The 23,490-nt window shown below is 40.8% G+C and overlaps 1 protein-coding gene across 2 annotated transcripts in view; it reads right to left on the bottom strand.

Annotated features, from left to right (window-relative positions):
• Nucleotides 1-23,490, bottom strand: part of PAN3 (poly(A) specific ribonuclease subunit PAN3) — a 62,746-nt gene that overhangs the window by 4,704 nt on the left and 34,552 nt on the right. The window contains exons 7-16 of one of the 2 annotated variants that reach the window (XM_056858426.1): nt 20,248-20,495; nt 19,119-19,223; nt 17,112-17,169; nt 15,074-15,235; nt 14,641-14,757; nt 14,448-14,549; nt 9,817-9,982; nt 8,305-8,392; nt 2,464-2,603; nt 656-785 (exon numbers count right to left, since the gene is read on the bottom strand). In XM_056858426.1, coding sequence (XP_056714404.1) covers nt 656-785; nt 2,464-2,603; nt 8,305-8,392; nt 9,817-9,982; nt 14,448-14,549; nt 14,641-14,757; nt 15,074-15,235; nt 17,112-17,169; nt 19,119-19,223; nt 20,248-20,495 — 1,316 coding nt within the window. The remainder of the gene's footprint in view (nt 1-655; nt 786-2,463; nt 2,604-8,304; nt 8,393-9,816; nt 9,983-14,447; nt 14,550-14,640; nt 14,758-15,073; nt 15,236-17,111; nt 17,170-19,118; nt 19,224-20,247; nt 20,496-23,490) is intronic. The other variant, XM_056858427.1, reaches the window with a different exon arrangement.

The raw sequence follows: 23,490 nt of genomic DNA, 5'->3' as shown, positions 1-23,490 counted from the left end.
CTTTCTCAACCACTTAAGGAGAATCACAACGGCTTACAATCACCTTCCCTTCCCCTCCCCACAACAGACACCCTGTGAGGTAGGTGGGGGCTGAGAGAGTGTGACTTGCCCAAGGTCACCCAGCTGGCTTCGTGTGTAGGAGTGAGGAAACCAACCCGGTTCACCAGATCAGACTCCACCACTCCAAACCACCACTCTTAACCACTGCACCATGCTGGCTTTTGCAGTATATTGTTCCCTGTTATCTCTTGTTTGACTAGGTGGCTTGCCCTCCTTTTCCAGAATACATTACAACTGTCAATCATGCCTCAAAAGATCATCTTTGTGGTAAAAATCTGTAATACAAAAATTACTTGATGGCAAATATGGCCCAGAAGACACCACATACCCTTTGTATTTTTGATCACCTTCTTCTGGCTATCTACTGTTTCCCTGTTAGTATTTACTGATATTTTGGATTTTTAAAAATGCATCCTTTACTTCCATTTAACTTTGCTGCTTAGTCCGCATGTGCCATATTAATTTTGGATGGGTGAAAACATTCCTTTTGAAAAGCAGTATACAAATCTAGTAATTAAACAGAGTACATTATAAAAATGTCAGTAACCACTGCGGACCTTAACTGCTGTGTGCAACACATGAGAAAATAATTTACCTTTGCAAGGTCTTCTTCAATTACATCATTTCTCATTTGGGCGGCATCCAACTGCGTGTAGAACCGTGCCCCAATCATAGGCATGATATCATTTACACTTCGAAGCCTGTTTTGGTCAGTCAGCAAATACCTACGGCAAACAATTTTTAACAAGATGCTTCAAAACATTTAAGATGCTTTAAGAGGATCCGTCAGTGAAGACTTATAGTTAAGTATTTTGAAAGTTAACATTTAACTAAAGTTAGAAAGCAAAAAAAAAAAAGAAGAAGTTCTTGTTATTCAATGCCACCGAAGACGAAACATCTAAACCAGTGGTTCCCAAACTTTTTGGGCCACCGCCCCCTTGGTTCCACAAACTCAACCCCAGTTCCCCCTACCCTATCCAACAACGCAGTTGAAGGGGCCCACCTCTAGCGCCCCCCTGCTGCTCCCTTGCCTCTTGGTGCCCCCCTAGGTAATCCCACAGCCCCCCAGGGGGTGGTACTGCCCACTTTGGGAGCCACTGATCCAAATGGTAAATCTTAAATCACCATTTGGGTGGGCATCTTTCATTTATAATGAAGACAACCTAGTTCTGTCAATGTTAAAAAATGATCTATCTTTTTTATTTTCATGGAACAGTATGTTTTAATTGACATATATGAACACATGAAGCTACCAAGGCAGACCACTTTGGTCCCTTGATGCTTAGTACTGTCCACTTTGCCCACCAGTGTCCCTGTATACATATTATAGCGAACACCCATGTGCAGTGTACAGATTTTTCTTTGGGTGCAAATTCAGTCATTCTTACGCTACATTCAGTGCACGTTTTGTTGAACACACGGTTTAAACACATTTATCCAGGTACTGGTTCTGGTTTTATTTTTAAGATGTAAGTACACTGGCTGTTTCTTACAAGCACATGTACACCGTAATGTGTGTAGAGGGCTAAAAGCTCTTAGAATCCCCTTCCCAACACCTGTTACCTGAAGATGTGGAGATGACACTGATGGAGGCTGGAACTTTCTGCACGCATGACACATCCTCTACCACTGAGCCACAGTATTGTTTCGCTATTTCTACTGGCTTAATTCTAGGCTAACTACTTTATTAAAACAGCCTTAAACTAGTAATCAGTTCCAGGTTAACTTCCTATGAATGTAAGTATTCATCCTAGTACTACAGCAAAAGGTCACTGAATTTATGGCTTCTTCTTGGTCGGCTCATTTTGGAAATATAAAGTTGTTGGCATTCCCACATTTTATCTGAAGTTATCCAATTGCAGGGACCAGTTACTCTTTCCAAATTGCATCACTCTTACATAAAAACTGACAGCGATGTACTATTTCACCATTTGGTGGTGCTGAATGTGACTGGCTGATGCAGCACAGGGGGGATATATGTTGTTAAGTACAAGGTTTAGAAAGGCAGCAGCAGCAACATAGGGGTGTCAAGTTGGAAGACTTGCATAGCTTTCGGTTAAATACAAAAGGAGGCTTAAACAAAGCTGATAGTTTTAGTATTAGGCAAAAATTCTAATTTTAACTGAACTGTGAAAAGTTACAATACTTCTGATCAGGTAGATGAGCTGGCTTTCTTCCTCCGGTCCCCCGTACCAGGGATTCCCTCTCGTTTCTACTACTAGCTTACTCAGATCCTGTAATCATGTTGGAAGAAAATATGTACCTACTACACATTTTCTGGGAAGAGTTTGCAGAGTAACCATGTACCAGCATTTGAACATTTGTGATGTGCATAAGCAAATGACCACTGCCGCATTTTAATCTTTAGGGGAAAAGAACTGTACCTCATTTCAAATAACTTACAAAATAAGATTCTTCAAATCAGAGGAATAGTTGATTGTCACCAGTTCCATAGCTTTCTGTAAATTCTCTCTCTGAATTCCTGCCAAGGAATTGCAAGCCAAAGCCAACACAACCTTCCCTAGGGAAATTAAGTCAGCTTGCTAAGGAGAAAGAACATGTAAATTTTATCAGGGTCAGCTATCAATAAACTGAAGGATTCTAGAACTTTAAAACAGATGCTTAATACATCAACAATTGATTTACTCGGTTCTTGTAGGCTATCCGGGCTGTGTGACCGTGGTCTTGGTAATACCAAGACCACGGTCACACAGCCCGGATAGCCTACAAGAACCGATGAACTCTGACCGTGAAAGCCTTCGACAATAAATTGATTTACTATTTACAGTAGCTCTTGAGAGCTGATGAACGTTTTCCAGCAGAAATCCACTTCATCATACAAGCGTTTACTAGATGGTGTTCTGTAGTACAGCAATGCTCTGCGCCAGTTAGAACTCTCTCCCTAACTCAATTTTCATTTTGGATGGAAAGAAGAAAATATTTTGAGGGCCAAAGAACGGAACCTTGGCTTACCTGTGAAGGCTCCTTCTACACTGAGGGAGGAGTACATCTTCATCAGCGGGTTTTGTCGTCCCTATGCTCAGGGAGGCAGGATCCAAAAAAACCTTTGCTTCCTGTCACATGTGCTAGGACCGCCCTCTGATATCCAGTTCAAGGACTTCCACAGCAGAATTTTTAAGAACAGAAAGACAGATGTGCACCCAAAAGAACAAGGAGCAGCTACTGCAAAAAACACAGCTTAAAACCAAGAATTATTAACAAGTAGAACATTAAAATACTTTATTCTAATTCCCCTAATTTATTATTCCTATATATAACGTATTGTTTTCCCATTAATTTTTTTTTTAATTCAGCTTTATCTGGACATTTGACATTCTTCATCTTGATCCATTCTTCACCCTGGGCGGGCAAGATGTATTCCTCCCTCAGTGTAGAAGGAACCTTCACAGGTAAGCCAAGGTTCCGTTCTCCCACTGAGTTCGGAGTACATCTCCATCAGCGGGATCTTCAAAAGCTGACATTCACTGGGAGGGAGTCTTCATTGATCATTTGATACAACATTCTGGAGGACTCTCCTGCAGAATGCCGCGTCGGATGAAGAATAGGCATTTATCTTGTAGTGTCTTATGAACGTAGAAGGGCTCGACCAGGTCGCAGCCTTACAGATTTCTTCCACGGATGCATGGCTATCAAATGCTGCTGAAGTAGTGGCGCTGCGGTCTGAGTGAGCATTAATTCCTAACAGCACTGGTATGTTGCTAAGTTGATAGCAAAGCTGGACACACTGTTTGATGCACTTGCTGATAGCTGCCTTTGACATTTTGCAACCTTTATTGGGTGATGAAATAGAAACGAATAAAGACTCCGAGCGCCGGAAAGGTTCCGTCCTTCTCAAAAAGATGTGTAAAGCTCTTTTCACGTCCAGAGTGTGCCAGTTCTTCTTCTTTGGATGAGAAGGGTGAGGGCAAAAGGATGGAAGATGGAGTTCCTGTTGTCTATGGAACTTAGAATTTACTTTCGGGATAAAGGCCGGATCTGGCCGTAGTACTACTTTATCTGCGTGGAAGACGCAGAGGCTTTTTCTAGATGACAAAGCCGCCAGTTCCAACACCCTTCTAGCTGATGTAACAGCCGTGAGGATGAGAACTTTCATCCTAAGGTGACCCAGGGAAGCCTCCCGTAAGGGTTTAAATGGGTGTCGAGTCAGAGTCTGGAGTACCACCTGAAGTCTCCAAGTCGGAAATCTATGAACTGTCGGAGGAGAGATGGCCGAGGCTCCTTTCAAGAAAGTGACTATGTGGGGATGCCTTGACGTTGAGTAGCCATCCAATTGGGGAACAACCGTCGCGATCGCCGTCACCTGTCGTTTGAGAGTAGATGCCTTCAGCCCTTGAGCTAATCCCTCCTGGAGAAAGTCAAGCAAGTTGCCAGTGGAAATGGTCACTGGATCAGTATGCCCTCCCCCCGTTTTTCCCCTTCGTGGCTCTTGGATGCCGCTAGGGAAAGCTGTCGGGGGGGAAGGAGTCCTTCAACTTGCTCCTCGTCTCCTGATATTGATTCCTCTGAAGCCCTATCTCCACTCTCAGACATATTGTAAACGGAGGGGAGGGGAGGGGGAGACAGAGGCAAAGACGAGAGAGAACAGTAGATACAAGAGGAAAAGGCTGCTGGGTGCACACAGACCAAGATTAGGACTAAGAAAAAACACAGAAATAAAGATAGACAGGAATAATTATTGAAGTGCAAAGGCTAGGAAAGAAGGTTTGCTACAGAGCTAACCACAAATGCTGCTTCTCCCTCTAAGGCAGGAAGAGAACTGGATATCAGAGGGCGGTCCTAGCACGTGACAGGAAGCAAAGGTTTTTTGGATCCTGCCTCCCTGAGCATAGGAACGACAAAACCCGCTGATGAAGATGTACTGCGAACTCAGTGGGAGAAGGGCCCATCTGACCCATGCCAGCGTAGGAAGCTGCTTCGCATAGGTTGGATCGCTTATTTCTGCAGACCCAGGAAGTCTGCATAACCTCTTTTTAACTGACTTCTCCGTCCTCTGAAAAATGACCGCCAAGGGTCAGCAGACCTTCCGGAATAGGACACCTTTCAGCATGGGGTGCTGCAGTCAGGAGAAGGGTTCAGCAGGGCTCGCCCTCCTTCGTGCTCTGATAGCACAAGAAGGAGAGATGGAAATGTCTGCCAAGACCTCCTTTTCGCGGCAGCCCTAGGTGCTGCAAGCAAACTGGTCTAGAGGGTGCCACCCCCCACTGCTAGTAACAGCTTTTCAGCGGATACAAGGAGCTGCTGAGGGAAGAGGAAACAGATAAATATAGTTTCCATGAGCACACTCCGTTCAGGGAAGCACAGGATCCAAACGGCTCTGCTGAAATCAGCCGCTGGTAAAAGGAGAAAAGAAATCTTCCAAGAGCCATGACTCTAATTTAAAGATACTTGAGAAAGATGTTACTCAGCAACAGAGCCTTGAATTCAGATGACCTAAATACCCAATATGCAGTTCCCTGCGGAGGTGACAAAAGTCCTGTGTGAAATTTAACTTCGTTTTTATGAGGTCATGATGCAAGTATAAACACTGTGCTGCTAACATGCCTCCTTAGTGTCTACATATATTCAGAGAAACACAGGAGATTAAAAGGCACTTCTTTGAGCAGATATGTTACCTCGTTAAACATCAGTAAAACTAGTAGGAGCTGCTTTGCACAAGGGATCGAGCAAGGGTTACAACTCTTCAACTGCAAACCCCCCTCATTTTCCCACTACCGTTTGCTAAAAAACAAAATGAAAAACTTGAAATCATTCTGGGAAATAGGCTTCAGTAACCTTTTCCCTCCATATCTGTTTCTTACCTCCATATTTTTTTCCTTTTGTTACATTCTTTAATTTCCCCCCTCAATACCAAAGCTTCTTCCTGCTTTTCAATTCTTCTCCCCCCACACCCCAATTCTACCTATGGCTCTATTTATGTCCACTTACTGTGCAAAAGTCTCTATTCATGTGTCTGAAACAAACTATGAAAAACAGACTGCAAGAAACAATGTATTCTTTTCTCACAAACCTTTTGGTCTATGCTTAGCTTCTTGCCCTTTCCTATCTGAAATGTACCCTGGGTTGGGCACAATAGGTTTAAGCTCAAAAATGAAACCCTCTTAAGCATTACACACACACTGATAAGCAATTAAATTAAAACCAAAACTTTATCATACAGCCAGAACAACAGCTGTGTGTTAAATCCAGCAGATAACTAGTTGGACCTTCGACTTCTCTCAGAAAAATCCAACAGCCGGAACAGGTAACTCAAGACCTCTCTACTTCATATTAAACTGCCTACACAAATTTTGTTACCTTGCTTAACTAGGTGCTTGTAGTGTTGTATGATTGTTACCTCTGCTCTAAACATACCTACAATCTGGATACCGAGTTTCCACTTTGCTAACAGAGGAGTTTTTTGCTGGCCCCAAAGGGCCTCATACTAGAGGAAGTCTCCATGGTTAGCGGAGCAGAAACTTTGGATCCAACCCTATGTCCTACCATCGTCTTGAGACAAAGTCTAAAACAGACACAAAGGATGCAATTGGAGATTTATACTGTCTCTTGAGATTCTATTGTGGTTTTGAAGTGTTGCATAATTAAGGCAAAAATTAAGCTTAAGCTACTCAAAATGGCCTGGAATCTAAATGATTACACTTAATAATTCTGGATTGTCACTGTGGTTAGTTATCTGTCACTGTTAATACTGGTCTACACAGGCCCAACACCTCGTTGCAAGGAAGTGATAGATATGCTTTCCTACAAACAACCATAAAAATTGTCGAAGGCTTTCACGGTCAGAGTTCATTGGTTCTTGTAGGTTACCCGGGCTGTGTGACCGTGGTCTTGGTATTTTCTTTCCTGACGTTTCGCCAGCAGCTGTGGCAGGCATCTTCAGAGGAGTAACACTGAAGGACAGTGTCTCTCGACTCAGCTGCTGGCGAAACGTCAGGAAAGAAAATACCAAGACCACGGTCACACAGCCCGGATAACCTACAAGAACCAACCATAAAAATTGCTTTATGAATATGTACTGGTGCAGCTATTCAAATGATGCTAACTGCAGCCTATTTCACTGATTCAATCATCAGATCAGCCAATTTTAAAGCCAACATTAGTAGTTTTATTATTGTTTCATTAAAGCCGCATCTATTTTCCTCAGCTGGCTACAGGGAGAATATGGCATTCCAGTTCTTGATTAAAAAAAAAAAACTGCAGATGTTTTAAGTAATGCCAGTGAAGATCTGATATAACATTTACGCAGAGTTCTCAGAATTTAAAATTTGAGCCTTCAGAAAGACATTCAATTATACTTTTTAGCTTTAAGTCTTTCAAGGCAACGCAAGTATTTAACCAGACAAATTAAATACTTCATGGAAGTAACTCCCTTTGTCCCCCCCACCCTTGAACTTATTAAGACCAGGGTCAACAATATGCCCCGCTTCGTTGCCAACAGGTGGAGAAAACCCTTTCCAAATGAAGGAGTAATTACCACTAGTGACAGAGAGAGACACACACAGACAGAGAAGCAACAGTTGTTTTTATAGTAAACTTGTACCCTCCCTGCTACATTTGGCAGGGGATAGAATAACTGGTACTCAAAGTGAGTTGCAGGCAATCTCAGCCATACGAATCACTAAATTGGTTCATAGGTTGTAGTTCCCTCAACTGTAGATACCTTGTGGGCACAGACCTATCTATTTTGGGGTTTCAGAATTTTGTAAAGCACCATCTATACTGATGATACTACATGAATTATAAATATAGCAACAAGAAATCAGTATTTCATCACATTAAAACATTAATGTTCATCATTTCATCCAATAAAAATTACCCAAGAAAGAACCTTTATCCTGTCAAAAACAAATGGTTTTAATGGGGGGACAGGAAGGTGATAATTATTCCCTCCATTAGCAAGTTTGATGCCAGAGTGCCTATCAGTGGGTAAGTGAAATGGGGCAACCTACATATATAGCAGCAACATCTGCACATTTGCAGATTTCATAAGTATACAGAAAATCATTATTTTTTAAATTAAGAATGAATCCTAGTGGGGCATGGGGAAATTGGTCTCTACAAGTACATAGCATCACAGAAAATTTGGTTCAGGGCAAAATTCCCTGATCATTCCTCTTCCAATCTCCTGCATTCTCCCAGCATGAAATATACACCATTATATTATAACAAGAGAATCACTGATAAATGTCCATTATGAAAATGCATTGTAATAGACAGCGAACTTACCTGGTATTGGGCCATTAGCGCCAAGGGATTGTTTTGGCTGTTATCGAATGTTAACACATCAAAGACCCCAACACAGTTTACTCGCAACCTTGAAAAAAAATTAAACATTCTTTGGCTTCCCTCTCAGATTAACTGTGTGATTTTTATAGTCTTGATCATAAAACAATTTCAAGACCTCTGTTATCAATACTATTAATATTACTGGCAACTGTTTATCACAGATTATCATATTGTGATGAATAAAAGTTGAGCAGAGTCTATTTATAGACATAAACAACTGTAGGCATCCATATGAACGATCTAACTGAACAACCGGGGAGTTTTACACATTGTCCACTCAACATATATATAGACTTCAAGTGGTATTTGAGAATTCATTTATATATTTTGCCTGAGCAATATAAAAAAATTCAATTTTTGTTGCCAGCTTGCATATATTCTCCATGCTACACATGCTACTTATGAAGGTACACTAAGAACTCAACAACTTCAGAAGCACAAAACATCAAAAGTATAACCTGACACTCCCTTAAGTTAAGGATACACGCATGAACACACATGCGGCTGCCTTATGTTGAGCCAGACCATAGGTCTATCAAGGTCTGTGTTGCCTACTCTGACTAACAGTGCCTCTCTAGGGTCTACCTGAGGCCTTTGCCATCACTTGTGCCATCACTTACTACCTCACCCTTTTAACTGGAGATGGGGAGGAGTGAATCTGAAACCTGCTGCATGCAAAGCAGATGTTCTACCACTGAGCTATGACCCCACTTGGCAGAAAACCACACTGAATTTGGTAGGAGAGCAAACAGAGGCCAAGACTATATGGCAGCCGGAATCATGGATCAAAACAAAATAGGTTTGCTTTATCTATTTCTTCAGCTCCACTGCAATGCTAACTTTTCCATTAATTAGGGTCAATAAAAAAATTACGTGCTCCCTCATGTCTGCTTCTGTGTGTGTAAATTCTCTCCCTACCATCTGCTTACAGCTTATCAGTGTGTGTGTTATACACCCCCGAGTTGCTTCCCACTTACGGTGACCTATGAATTAATGACCTCCAAAACATCTTGTCGTTAACAGCCTTGATCAGGTCTTGCAAAATGAGGGTCATTGTTTCTTTTACTGAGTTAGTCCATCTCATGTTGGGTCTTCTTTTTTTCCTAGCACTGTCTTTTCCAGTGTGTCTTGTCTTCTCATAATGTAACCAAAGGACGACAGTCTCTGTTTACTCATCATAACTTCTAGGGAGAACTCAGGCTTGATTTGATCTAGAACCCACATACCATTGGGTCAGACCAAATTATGGGGCAGGGAAAATTCACCCACAGTGGGGATGTTGCAAGGCATCCCCTGCAACTCCTTCCTAATTTCTTTACGGTAGTTAACCAGCAAACTAAAGAGCTTCACATGCACAGACCTTTAGCCTAATCTGAAAAAATGCCAGCCAGCTCTGTTAACGTACATGTGCCCTCATTGTCAACAATGTGGTAGCCAGAGAGGGTTTGTTACCTTGTTTTACCAGTTACCAGAATCTTCGTGGGGTCCATTACTCGACAGGCCAATCCTGCTGTGTGAATGGTCCGCAACGCAGAGCTGAGCTGCACAATGTAAGCCCAAATCAAGGATTCAGGTAACAACCCAGCATGCTGCCGGGGCAGAGGGCCATCATGCTGACCTGTTGCCGGAATCAGAGAACAAATGTGCTCGTCAAGGATTATTTCACCTTGATTAATGCTAAAAATGAGCATAATTCTCATTTTCAAAAGCTCGTTAACAGATTACAATTTACTTGATTTGAAACAACCTGCACATTACTTTTACCACAATTTTAACACTGATTTTTTTTTTTAAATACACCCTGTATAAAGATTTTATTATTGGATAGCTACACTCTTACTGTATCAAAAAGAAACCAACATGAACAACTGTTTTCACATACAACACATTAAAATTAGCACAACCTCAAAACTGTACAACATTTTGTTCTTTTTCCAGAGAAACTAAAAGCAAGTTAAGCCATATACCAGTGCACACAAATATACTAACCCATTTCCAGATCTATAAAATAAAACTCAGTGACTCAAGGCATTTGGGTTGTTGCAAATTCTTCCCCTAGACCATTCATTTCAAGTTTGACTATTACCATTTGATAGCCTGTCAATTAATCAACTACTTAATTTGGAGAATAATTCATTCTGAGTAGCTTATTCAGCACTGACAAAAATCAATACATGACACAAAAATCAACACATGAAAAATGGGCCTTCCTTTCAAATGGGCCTAGAATATCAGATTAATATGGGTTTTGTGGAAAAGGACAGACTGACATTTGGGTGCTTTTGTCTTAACAGAAGACACAATGAGTAGAAAAGCAATGAGGGAGAACAAAGATTTGGAAGTTCCCCAACTTTAAAAAGCAGTGTAGGGCATGAGTTCCATAATCTGGATGGCCCAGGACAGCCCAATCTCATCAGATCTCAGAAGCTAAACCAGGGTTGTCCCTGGTTTGTATTTGGAAAGGAAGTTAGGGTTGCTATGCAGAGGTAGGCAATGGTAAACCACCTCTGAACATCTCTTCCCTATGGGTTGCCATAAGTCAGGTGCAACTTGATGGCACTTTACACAAATACACACATAGTGTATGGGTTCAAGAGCTGCCTTCTTTTCAATATTTCCCTTGCAATGCAAAGGCTCCTTTGTTATGCCACATTTCTCATTATGCAACACTTGCTTCAAATACACAAAAATTCCCTGGACTTCAACAGCTGATTGCCTCATGGTGTGAGGTGTAGAAACACCCATCAGAAGATGTTCCGATGGAGTATACGGATGATGTATGCCCACACTTGAAGTAGCATTTTCTGAAGCAGTGTTCTTCTTTAGCTTGACAAAAAAAGGGCACTGGTTGTTTTAAGACAAAATATAAGCAGTATTAACTGAAGGAACATAGTCAGTGACTCTAAAAATATTTTAGTAACTTGCAAAGTATTCAGTAATGCTTTCACTCTGCAGTACACTTGTGGGAAAAGTGATTGATGTGCAATCTACTCAAAACTACTCTAGTACAAGCCCAGGAAAGTAGGACAACACAAAAACACAGTGAGTATGATTTTTTTAAAAGTTAATTTATAATAGCCATTTGACACAAACGCTGCAGTGAAATGATCCATTTTAAGAAATCCTGTTCTGTGTGGATTTATATGTCACTTTCATTTAAGCAGTATTAACTTGTGATTTTCTTTACAAGGCTCTTATTGTTTTGTAATTTTGTTATGGCCGAATGCCAATACAATAAAAAGTAATGGTGAATTTTGCTTGGTAACAGATTTTGGATTTTTTTTTTCTATTTCTGACCCAAGATTGCTAACCTCAGCCAGCCTGGATGAACATAGCCTCAGTTACAGAAACAGTCAAGCTATTTGGCTGGATCAGAATACCAGAAGCTGGATCTAGTGCTGGAGCTCTTGTGGCAGCAGAAATGCAAGGAAAAAACTGCTACAAACGCATGCACTTAGAGCGCAATCCTGAACGGGGGGGATGAATCGGCATAGGAGCTGGCGTGACCCCACGCTGACGCAAGTGGCCATGTATCCCAGGATAATGGACACTTATGCTGGCATGGGGGGCATTCATGCCAGCACTGTTAAGCCACACCACTGTGTGGGGCTCCACCACTGGCACAGCCAAGCCGGGAAAGAAATTCCAGAAGTGGGAACCCATGCCGACGTGTGTACATGGGGATGTTCCAGGGGGAAGAGCTGCCTTTTGGCAGCATCCTAACTCCCTTCATCCTGGGCATGCCCCCTCGAGTTGCAGCGTTGCTACGCCACCTTTTTTGGTGGTGTAGCCTTGCTGTTTTCTGTGGGGGCATTTCCCTCATTTTACATTGTTACATTTTCTCCGTGGCCAGGAAGCCTCTGTGGAGGTGCCACATCTGCTCCGCTCCCGGCCGCTGCACATCCATCCCCCCCTTCAGGAATGGGCTGCCCGTTATACTTATTGTATTCTCACTTATTTTTCTGTTTGTGCAAGCTATTTTGCAACCAGTTTTGGGCACTGTAATAGAAAGGAAAGCACCAGGTGTTGTATATGGGTGTTGCACAAGCAGACCTGTGCTAAAGCCATTTAATTTTCACTTGCACATCACTGGATCAAGCCCTTAATTTTAAGATGCAAGCAGTCTCATTTATGTTCCATTTAGAGGGTCTCTGCTCTGGGATATCATTCAGTAAACAGAACATTTAGCTGAGCATTTTAAAAATGAAGAAAAAAAGCCACTACTATTTACCCACAGAAAGAAAGGACATCTACTTGAATGGGACCATCTAAGAATTATATGAGTTTAGGAAGCAAGATTACAAAAATATATCTGTACACAGGTGTTCCGAACAGAAATAAACCAAGTAAGTTATGCCTTTATTCGTCTGTCAAAAAAGAGCTACTTTATACCACATCCTTACAATAATATGCTGGAATGTGTCAGAAAATGACACAGCAAAATAAAAAAAAAGGCTAACCACACAGTAAAAGCAGAATGCAGTATGTAAAACCAGCCATGTAACCACAATTCTCTCCTTTCAACTGTCAAATGCTAGGTTTACTAACGACACACAAAAAGATAGCTTAAACAAGAAGTTTTAAGAAACTACACACCAGGAGACCCCCCTACTTAAAATATATAATATTCAGCTGCCAAGTGCAGGCTGTAGAACACTAGCACCAAACAAAAATCTGCTCATATATAAATTCTTATCCTCAAACTTCATCCTTAGTTCTACAACTATCACTGGTGGTGGAAAGTCCCATCAAGCAGCAGCTGACCTAAGGTGACCCCATAAAGTTTTCAAGGCAGGAGATGTTCAGAGGTAGTTTGCAATGGCCTGCCTCTGCATAGCAACCTTGGACTTCCTTGGAGGTCTCCCATCCAAGTATTAACATGGGCTGATCCTGCTTAGCTTCCAAGATCTGACAAGATTGGGCTAGCCTCAGCCATTCAGGTCAGGACTCAAATATCCCTAGATTTATCAAATATCCCTAATTATCCCTTGGCTCATGTGATACCAAAAGCAGTATCAGGTATAACGTTATCAACAATTAACTAGTTACAAAACAATTTGTCCTTTTCCATATAATTCCCATACCTCTCTTGCATATTCCAGACTAAGAAATGCTGAAATGTACCACGGCATGCATTAGATGCTTCTAACCCATTCTCAGACAAGTTCCTTTCTGAAGACTTACCTCGATCTCTCCCAGTTGCACTGAATATTAGAAAAATACCCAATAGCCTTAAAGATACCAACAGATACAAGAAGAGACAGAACTCAAAACAACCCCAGTATCTTCTAGCCCTGACTCAGTTTGTACTTTGCCCTCATCTAGAACTAGAAATGGCAAGCTGCGGAGGACAGTTATAAATAATAACAATTTATTAACATGGTCACTGACCAACAGAAAAAAATCACAACAGCCACAACAGATAATAAGAAAACCACAACAGCTACTACTGCAACTACACATAATCTAAGCCTAAAAATTACATATTACATGTATGAATAAAATTTATATAAACATCGTATAACTCAGTATGACCCCCTTAATATTTTGAATAATAAAGTATTTGTTACTTTTATCTTGTTAGGGTACAACGTATTTTAATAGCTGCAGCACAGAATTTAGCAGTCAAGAGTGTAAACTGCGATTTTTCATCAGTTAGGAGTGTCTTAGCCAGAAACTCATCTGGTTGGTCAGGGAAAGCGTTAAGCAAAGGGGAAAGAACCCTTGTGCGGACTTCTTGGTAGAATGAACAGCAGATCAAGACATGTTCTGAAGTTTCTATATCCCCTGACCCACAAGGGCAAAGCCTTTCTGCTATAGGGACCTTCTATATCTTCCCTCCAATACCGCCGATGATACGACCAGGCATCTAGAGAGGGTGAAAGCTTTTCTATGATTGATAAGTTCTAGACAAGCTTATAATGTAACAGGGAACACCGCCTGATGGGACTTTGAACTGCAAAAAGAAAACAGCTTGGGCTGAATATAACAAAACTATGTATAAGGAAACTGCATGAGACCTTCAGACACTATCCCTTATTTTTTTCTGCTCAACATCCTAGGTCTTCTTTTGGTTTTCTTACCCCACTTTCTTTTTGTGAAATAGGCATCAGCACTAGGGTCGTTGAAGTGCCTGCTCATCATCGTCTCTCCTCCAGCATGGAAATCATATGCAAACACAAGAGCTTGAAAAAAAAAAACCAGTCCAATTAGATTTGCAATATGGATGCCAGCCTTCCAATATTATCAGTTGGCATTTAGATACCAGAAGCTTACAGTGCTCTCCAAATGCTTTTGTGGTGAATACTTCTCGCAACGTTACAATATTTGAGTGCTGGATTTTTTTCCACATGTCAACTAATACCATGCACTTTGTGTTAACAAGACGAAAACCTGAAAAGAAAAACAAAACAAAAAAACAAATTCTTCATTCAAAGAATCTCAAACTCCTAAAGAGAACTTTTCACATCGGTTCTGAAAATACTGAGCTGCCACCAACAGAGGCACACCACAATAAACTTGTTTTTTTTTTCCATAGCCTACACTATGGATCGTTAGTTGGGCCATGTTCCAGTTGCTTATTTTTAAGGGAATGGTTTTGTTTGAAATCCAATTCTTGATTTATTACACAGAAAAGCACAAGCGTTTTAGGCTTTAAGTATAGGTAGCATTGAAATTTTAACAGATGACAACTTATTATTTCCCTCACCATGTATCCTCCGAAGGCAATATGGCAGATCATCTTTGCTATTTACAGCTTTGTAGCATGATGTTATGTACCCAAAGTTGCTTGTTTTCTGTATCCGATTGGGTGGTGGCAGTGGTTCTAAAGGGAAAAGGCTGTGGTAGCTGTCCACTTCTGTTGGGACAGCTAAACCAGTTCACAGAAATACATTAGACACTACTTACAATGGTAAAGGAAACAGTTATTACAAAGACAGAAAAGAAAAGTAATTAGATGTCAAAACAATACACACTCTGGTTTTAGAGGGCCGTCACAAAGTTAGAATTTTGCAATTACCAGTCTAGTACAAATCATTTTATGGCTTTCTCACAACAAAGCCTTTTGCCTTAGTTAAGATCAAAGTTTCCAATATTAAGAAGTGTTAACACAAGGCTGTATTAGCTATTTTATAGACTGAGAAGAAAAGGGTGTTGCTGATGCTGTGAAAGATAAACTTTAGGACAACAGTCGAAAATCTTAAAATCAATTACATATAAGTCAAGAATAAAACCCTGACATTTTACTTGAAGCTTTTTATATGTTACCAGTTTAAATTAAACTGCATTCACCACTGTTAATGCCCTACAAATGTCTGATCTGCTGAATCAGCATGATAAAGACCTGAAAAGACCTTCGGCAGGGAAAAAACCCTTAGAAACATGGCACAGTACTCCGTTCTGTCCTTCCCTGCTCCTTGTTGCTACACCAAAACTGTGCTTTAGGAAATCCAGTTATTTTATATTAATGCAACTTGGGGTTGGATCCAGCCAGCATTTTTACTGAACCTTACCCAATTACCCCTATTTACTACAGCATCCACCCCGCATAGTTTTTGTACGCATAAGTCCTGTGCTTCTCAACACAGTATTTTTGGGTGGTCAGAGAGGACCTCACCTCCCATTTTTTCACCAGGACAAAGAAGCTGACTGAATCCAATCCACATCCACTATAAATAAAAAAGTATAATTTTGCCCCAAATCCTGAGACAATGTATTTATTCAATACTCTTATCTGAAAATTACACCACAGGTCATCACATTATTTGTTTTGCTGATTTTTAATATTAGAGGTACAGAGAACCTTTCTGCCTATGTTCACAGGGATGTTTATTTGGTTTTGCATAGCCTCTCCCCTCCCCCCACCCATCCCCCACAAAATGGCCAGCCGTGTGCCGTGCCATGGTCTCACTGACCAGGTCAGAGGATTTTGAAGTTATGCTGTGAATGAGTGGCTGTAAAGTGCTCTGGAGAGTAGTCAGAGATGATATGGTCAATTTTTACTAATTTATTTAAAGACAATTCAACTAATAAGGCCCAGAAATATTCCCTAATTGGTTCAGAAAGCTTTCATGTTGACTTTGGGAAAATTTAGATGAGAGTACAGTAAGCAGCCCCTGTAAAACAGCACACAGTGATCTACTGAATCTTTATACAGGAGATACTGTGCAGTGCTCTTTCATGTTGACTGTGGCATCCATAATAATTCCTCTAAAACCTCAATGGTGTTTGGACAACAGATGTCAGCACAGTGGCTGCATGGCTTGGAAGACTTGGATAATCAAGTACTCCTTTCTACAGCTTTAAAAACCTTCCATGTGGCAATTCCTTAATTAATATTACAAATAAGTCAAGATGCTAATTTTAGCAATCACACAGAAGTAATGGAAATGCAATATGCAGAGATTAATATACTGCTAGATCCTAAGCACACTGTTGATGGATTTTAAAATATGATCCAGTCCATGAAAAGCTAAAAATTATAAAGAGAAACCCAATTGTGGGCTATTTGCTACTACAGAAAAATGAAAAGATAGAAGAGTTAGTAGAGAAGACAAAACTTAAACCTGGACATTGGAAAACTGTGCAGCTATTAAATACTTTAAGCCAGATGCTGAATATTTTTCCTTTAGTATAGTTTTAATAATGTTTTGAATTAGCTGAATTGCATAACTCAGCAAGTGAAAGGGAAAAAAGCTCACCAAATTTAGAAATGCAATTAAATTTCAGGGTGTTTAGTTACTTACTAGGCATATCTGCTTGGTCTATCTGAGCCATCGTAATTAAGTGTCTGTTGATCAGCTCCTATGGGAACATATTTTGCACTCTTACAGATCAAGACATGAATAGGCAGTTTGCTTTTTCATATATACTTTGAGTCACAACATCACAGAGACAGAGTCCAGGAAGGGATTTACACACAATCAGGCCTAACCCACACAGAAGATGAAAGCCTACAAGCAAACCTTCTTCAAAGATTTCAGCACCCTGAATATGGCTGGAAGTAACCTTAAGAATCTCTACAGTTAGTCTTCTTCTCTCTGAACCCATCTAAACCACTTAAATCATATGTATGTGACCTGCTCTTAAAAGGCTTCCATGGAATTTCCACAACCATCTTCCAGGCAATCTGTCCCAATGTTTTACCACCCATAAAATCAGAACGTTCTCCCTAGAGATGGGACTAAAGTCTCCTGCCTACAGGCTGAGCTCGTTATTTCTTATCCTCAGACTTTATGCTCAAGACAACCCTCACATAATAATAACGTTATGTGAAAATAACTTCTCCTTGACATTCTTTAAACACACCTAATACAGTATTTCAAAAGCCAACCAAAGCACAGTACAGTGCAGAAGCACCTTCCATTCCTCCTGCTGTAATTGCTTTATGAATAGATTCTAACATGGTAGATGGTTTCCTCACAATGCTAGATTGCCAAGATGTATTCTGCTTGCCTTCAATTAGAAGCCGTAGTCCTTTTCCCACACTGCTATCTGGTAGAAAGACATTCCTTGGGTAACAATTCGTTCCTACCCGAATACAGGCCTCGCATAATTAAAAATTCTGAATTATAAATATTCCAGTCTTCCTAAATCCATACATGGTAACGTTCACATTTACATAGAGCTGGGCATTATGGAAAGCACTTTCAACTTAAGAAGTGAGGCGTGGCAGACAACTGCAGTTACACAGGTGGGTCACAGAAATGAACAAATTCGCCTGGCATCCCACCTTAAAAGATAATCAGGTGTGCAGAATGCGACAAGTCAAGGGGCGGAGCTTCGGTAAATAGTATTATCCCAACCTTGGGTGGCTTTCAAATATCAACCTTGCAGCAGAGACCCGCAAAGTATATGTTTGTTGTAAAAGAATTCATAATTTTCTCTTCATTACTGTAGAGCCAGGAATCCTTTAAACCAGTGGTTCTCAACCTGGGGCCACATGCCCCCCCCCCCGGGGGGGCAGGATATTCCAAGGGAGCCACAGGTGAAAATTGCTGTGTGCATTTTGTGTGGCTGTTTATGCTTCTTTGTTCCTTGGCTATTTACAAACAAAACATTAAATAGCTACCTTTCTACCGGTAGGACAGGGGGCCACAGGAAGGAAACAAGGTAGGAAGGGGGCCACAGTCAGAAAAAGGTTGAGAACCACTGCTTTAAACAAAAGCACACAAAGGTGAAGAACTGCAGGGAATGGTAAGCCCGCTGGCTAGAATGGCTTCTGCACAAATTTATGCTTCCCAAAAGACAGATTGGTGACAATAAGCCCAGAGGTACTTTCATAACCAAATATATCTGTAAAAGAATACCACAGTAGCCCTTTATGCAAACATTTATATTCACATTTCTTTTCAGGCTGAAGAGCCAACTGATGTTTGAAATCCATGTAACGTTGTGAGGCATCACAAAAGATGTCTGAACTCCTACATGTTTCAACATGGTTCTCTCAAATATGCTGACTAAGAGCATGCAGTAAGTATATCAATGTACAACAGGCTATCAAATCTGTGTTAAGGAGATTTAAATGTGCATAATAGCATATGCATCTCTTAAAAACAGTTATTTCAGTTTTAACACATCTATTGCACCCATTAATGTGTCTTACCTACTTCCTCAGAAATGCATATCATTGATTTAATGATTCATTGTTGTACAGCACTTTGTGAATTCTTTGAATAGAAAAGCAGTATAGAGTTGTTATAAATAAAGCAACTAAATCAGTTACAATTATTTTGTTCTATATGATAACGTACCTGTCTGAGTTCATCTGCCATAAAGAAGGAAGGTGCATTTGCTTTTGGCTGCATGTAAGCAACATGAGGTGCAGTTGGAGGATAGATGTGATAGTTTGGGAATACCTAGTAAAAATCAAAATTAGGAAAAAAAACACTCTTTAGAATACGAAAAGGTAATCAAATATTTTAAAAAGTCCTTTGAACTACTATAACTGGATGAGCCATTTGGCATTAGACTTAAGAGAGTGAGTTTGGGTCTTGCTTCTTCTTTTGTTGGATTGCTGATTCCAGCAAATTCACCTAGAAACAGGATTTCAGCGCATCAGACTGAGGAAGTTAGAAACCAATGCACTTAGTCATATGCAGCACTGCCGGTAGGTACTGCAGGCCAAAAGAGACTGGTTCCCCTTCACCATAACCAACCTGACAGTGTGACTCAACATGACTTCAGAAGAATTCCACATCCGCTCACTATTCCTCTCTCTGAATGGAAGTTTCTGTAATTCTGCCCAGAATTGCTAATGGTTGCTACAGGTGGCTGTTCATACCACAGCCAAATATGAACAAGGTAGTTGAGAAAGCTACTTGCACACACCACCCCCTTAATTCATTGGACAAAGTAAGAAAATTTGTCCTCCAGATTGATGATTCTTCACACAACCTGCTATAAATATCATCCATGCAAAGAGATAGGACAGTCCATGCCACAGTCTAGGTCATTTCTTGCTTCTCCTCTAGGCCTCCTAAGAACTCATCCTGCCGCTTCCCACAGTAAGTGGTGCTTACTCATGAATAAACAAACCATGTTAGACTCAGGCCAGTGGTCCCTGTAGCCCAGTAACATCCACTCTGATTCTTCAAGGTCTCCAGCAGGGTTTTCCTCCCAGCTCTGCCACCTGAAACCTGCAATCGGGAATGCCAAGCACCTTCTGTATCACAGGATACATCCTGCACCACAGATCTGTGAGCCCTTCCCAAGCTGATCATTGCAGGCAAGCAGAGAGAAGAATGCTTTGGTTAAGAAGAGAACACAGCTTCTCTCTCTCTTTAAGCTGTGCACAACCAATTTACATTAAATTTGGGGAAGAAGTTCAGATTAATACCTCACATTACAATGTTGATCCTCATAGTAAATCTGAAATCTTACCATTCCAGTTACAGGTGCTGGAGTTGTGTCGGTATAGAAATAGGTCGTGCCTCCCACAGTTTCCTTCTGAATCACCTGGCCAGCAGCTGGGGGCTGGGAGACGGCATTGGTTACAGGTGTGGAGGCACTAGTAGGCACCATATAATTTGCTGGGTTTGGTGTGTGACTTCTTCGTCTAGGAGCAGGAGACGTGTGAGGAGTAATTTTAGGGGAATGAAGAGGAGAAGATCCTGCTGACAGTGACATTCCTTGTGAAAAGGAAAGGGGAAAAAACGACAGGTAAAAAGGCATTTGTTCCAATAAACACCAAGGCTTAACCATTCACTCCTCTGCACATAAAAGACAAGCCCATTTCCCCCACTGTTCAACTAAAAATGGATGTACTGATATTTATTGTGTGTGTGTTAAGTGCCATCAAGTCGCTTCCGACTCATGGCAACCCTATGAATGAAAGTCCTCCAAAATGTCCTATCTTTGACAGCCTTGCTCAGATCTTGCAAATTGAAGGCTGTGGCTTCCTTTATTGAGTCAATCCATCTCTTGTTGGGTCTTCCTCTTTTCCTGCTGCCCTCTTTTCCTAGCATGACTGTCTTTTCCAGTGACTCTTGTTGTCTCATGACATGACCAAAATACGATAGCCTTAGTTTAGTCATTTTAGCTTCTAGGGTCAGTTCAGGCTTGATTTGATCTATAACCCACTGATTTGTTTTTTTGGCAGTCCACGGAATCCGTAACACTCTCCTCCAACACCACATTTCAAAGGAATCTATTTATTACCAGATATTTAATTCTACACGTAATATTCAAATAACATATATCCATAAATATAGCAATTGACACAGAAAACAGCAGAAAGGATGATGGACCATGTCCACCAATTTTAGTTTGCTCTACCCTTGATGGAAAACCATCAGCGCCAAGTGTTCAAGTATTTGCAAGTTCTTCAGGTCATAACGCCACCTAATTGTGACACGGCATCCTCACTGTGGCACGGAAGAGGCTCATGGAAGCTGTGGACTGTTCCCGCTGTCTTTTAAAAAGCATCCTCCAAGCTAGAGCCAAACTACACATTATGGCAGACATGGGCCCAACCCATGCCCGCCAACACCATTTTAGAGGGAAATTCAGCCATTAAAAAATTGCTGTGAGCCCCCACCCCCCCCCAGCACCGCAGCAACAAGCAATCTTGTCCCCCAGCCTATGAACAGCCCCCACACTGCTTTTGACCCTTAAAAAGATGTGTGTGTGTGCGGGGGGGGGGGGGGGACAATCGCCTGGTGCAATTTTTAACCAGCTAAATTTTCCTCTAAAATGTCATTGGCATCCACAGGTTGGACCCTTGCCTACCGTAATGTGTAGTTTGGCCCCCAGCTCACATGAAACATGTTGATTTGGGGAAGCCAAATATGGTGGTATAGTTCTAAACAGGAAAATATCATAAAACATTAAATACATTAAGAATTAAAGTCAATAAAGGAGATGAAGAATTACCTGATAATCCAGTTGCAACTATCTTTCTGAACAATTTAAAGGGAGATGTTGAAAATTGTGAAAAGAAATTTGTAACAACCTTGTAAACCAAATCCTACAAAATATTGGTGAAGGCTTTCACGGTCAGAGTTCATTGGTTCTTGTAAGTTATCCAGGCTGTGTGACCGTGGTCTTGGTATACCAAGACCACGGTCACACAGCCCGGATAACCTACAAGAACCAACAAATCCAACAAATTTGTTGACAACTGGGTTCTCCTAGTACTGGAACAATTTGCAACCTTTTTTATTTTCCCTACTGTAAAATGGTAATGTTTACTGTAATTGTAGTGTTGTAAATGCACATTAACTGAAAAGAGGGGAAAATTGACACAACCTTCTTAGAATTTCATGGGAGACAAACCTGGACTCTATGGGCAAAAACTCATGGTCGCTTTAGCCTCCTTTATTCCGTTTCAGCCAGGCTTATGCAAGGATCGAACGCACGTTTGGCGAAACACATGCATTTGATCCTGGCTGAATCCTGGCTAAAACAGGGAATAAAGGAGGCTAAAGCGACCATGCGTTTTCGCCCTATGTCTCACATGCAGGGACAGAGTGCATGCTCTGAATGCAAAAAATCCCATGTTAAATCTCTGGGGGCATCTCCAGAGAGAGGATCTCAGGAAAAAGGGATAAGACTTGTGTCTGAGATCTTGAAGTGCCACTGCAGTCAGAGTAAACAGTACTAAGCTAGGTGCTTAAGTGGTCTGAGTCTGTATAAGATAACTCTGTATGCATGTGTGATTTAATTATATGACACTTCAGTTCCAGAAAGTATTACCCCTTTGATACTGATGAATGTGACTGTGCAAACTAACTAGTGCAAACTAACTAGGACAATCTAAATCTTACACACTGCTAACTTCAAAATTCTCAATACACACACTAAAAAGGAGATATCCGGAACATGACATGTGAAGTTTTACACATCAAGTTCTTGTGCTCTTGCTGGTGCTCATCAAAACATTATTTCCCTCATTATTCCCCATAACCATGAATTCTAACAATGCACTGTACTATGCGATAACTATTTAGGAATGCTAAAGTTCAGAGCTGTTGCCACTCCTCTTCAAATTGATGTTCTATTCACAGAATATTATTTGATTTAAAATTTGTACTATTGCTTGGGGGGCATCAGGTCAGAAAGTGTAATTTCCAAATACTATAGATTTTTAAAAAAAATTAAGGTAAAGATTCAGAAAATTCTAAAGTCACCTAATGGTCACCTGATAAATTGCCTGTATGAAGGGATTACAGAATTACACATGCAAAACTTTTATAATGATCAATATCACTTAAAATGCAGTCTTTTTTTCAGTGCAGCCAGTTCACACATTCAAATGACAGTCAGCTTTTAAACATGATACATATTTCTGTGTGATTTACATGTATGTGAACTAGAGATGAATGTTTAGATCAACTATAACTGACTCAAGGAACACAGTTTGTTTGCTTATCTTAAAGTATTTCCGTTGCCTGCCTCTGCGTCACGACCCTGGTATTCCTTGGAGGTCTCCCACCCAAATACTAAGCAGGGTCGACCCTGCTTATCTTCTGAGATCTGACGAGATCAGGCTAGCCTGGAATAGTAGTATTCCTGCTAGAGCATAGATTATTGTCAAAAATAGAACAGGAATCATGTGGCACCTTAAAGACTAACAGATTTTATTCTATCATAAGGTTCCATGGGCTACTGTCCACTTCTTCATGT

This window comes from Euleptes europaea, chromosome 12, assembly GCF_029931775.1.
Source record: "Euleptes europaea isolate rEulEur1 chromosome 12, rEulEur1.hap1, whole genome shotgun sequence".
Classification (NCBI taxonomy): domain Eukaryota; kingdom Metazoa; phylum Chordata; class Lepidosauria; order Squamata; family Sphaerodactylidae; genus Euleptes; species Euleptes europaea.
This window is presented reverse-complemented; position numbering and strand designations above follow the sequence as displayed.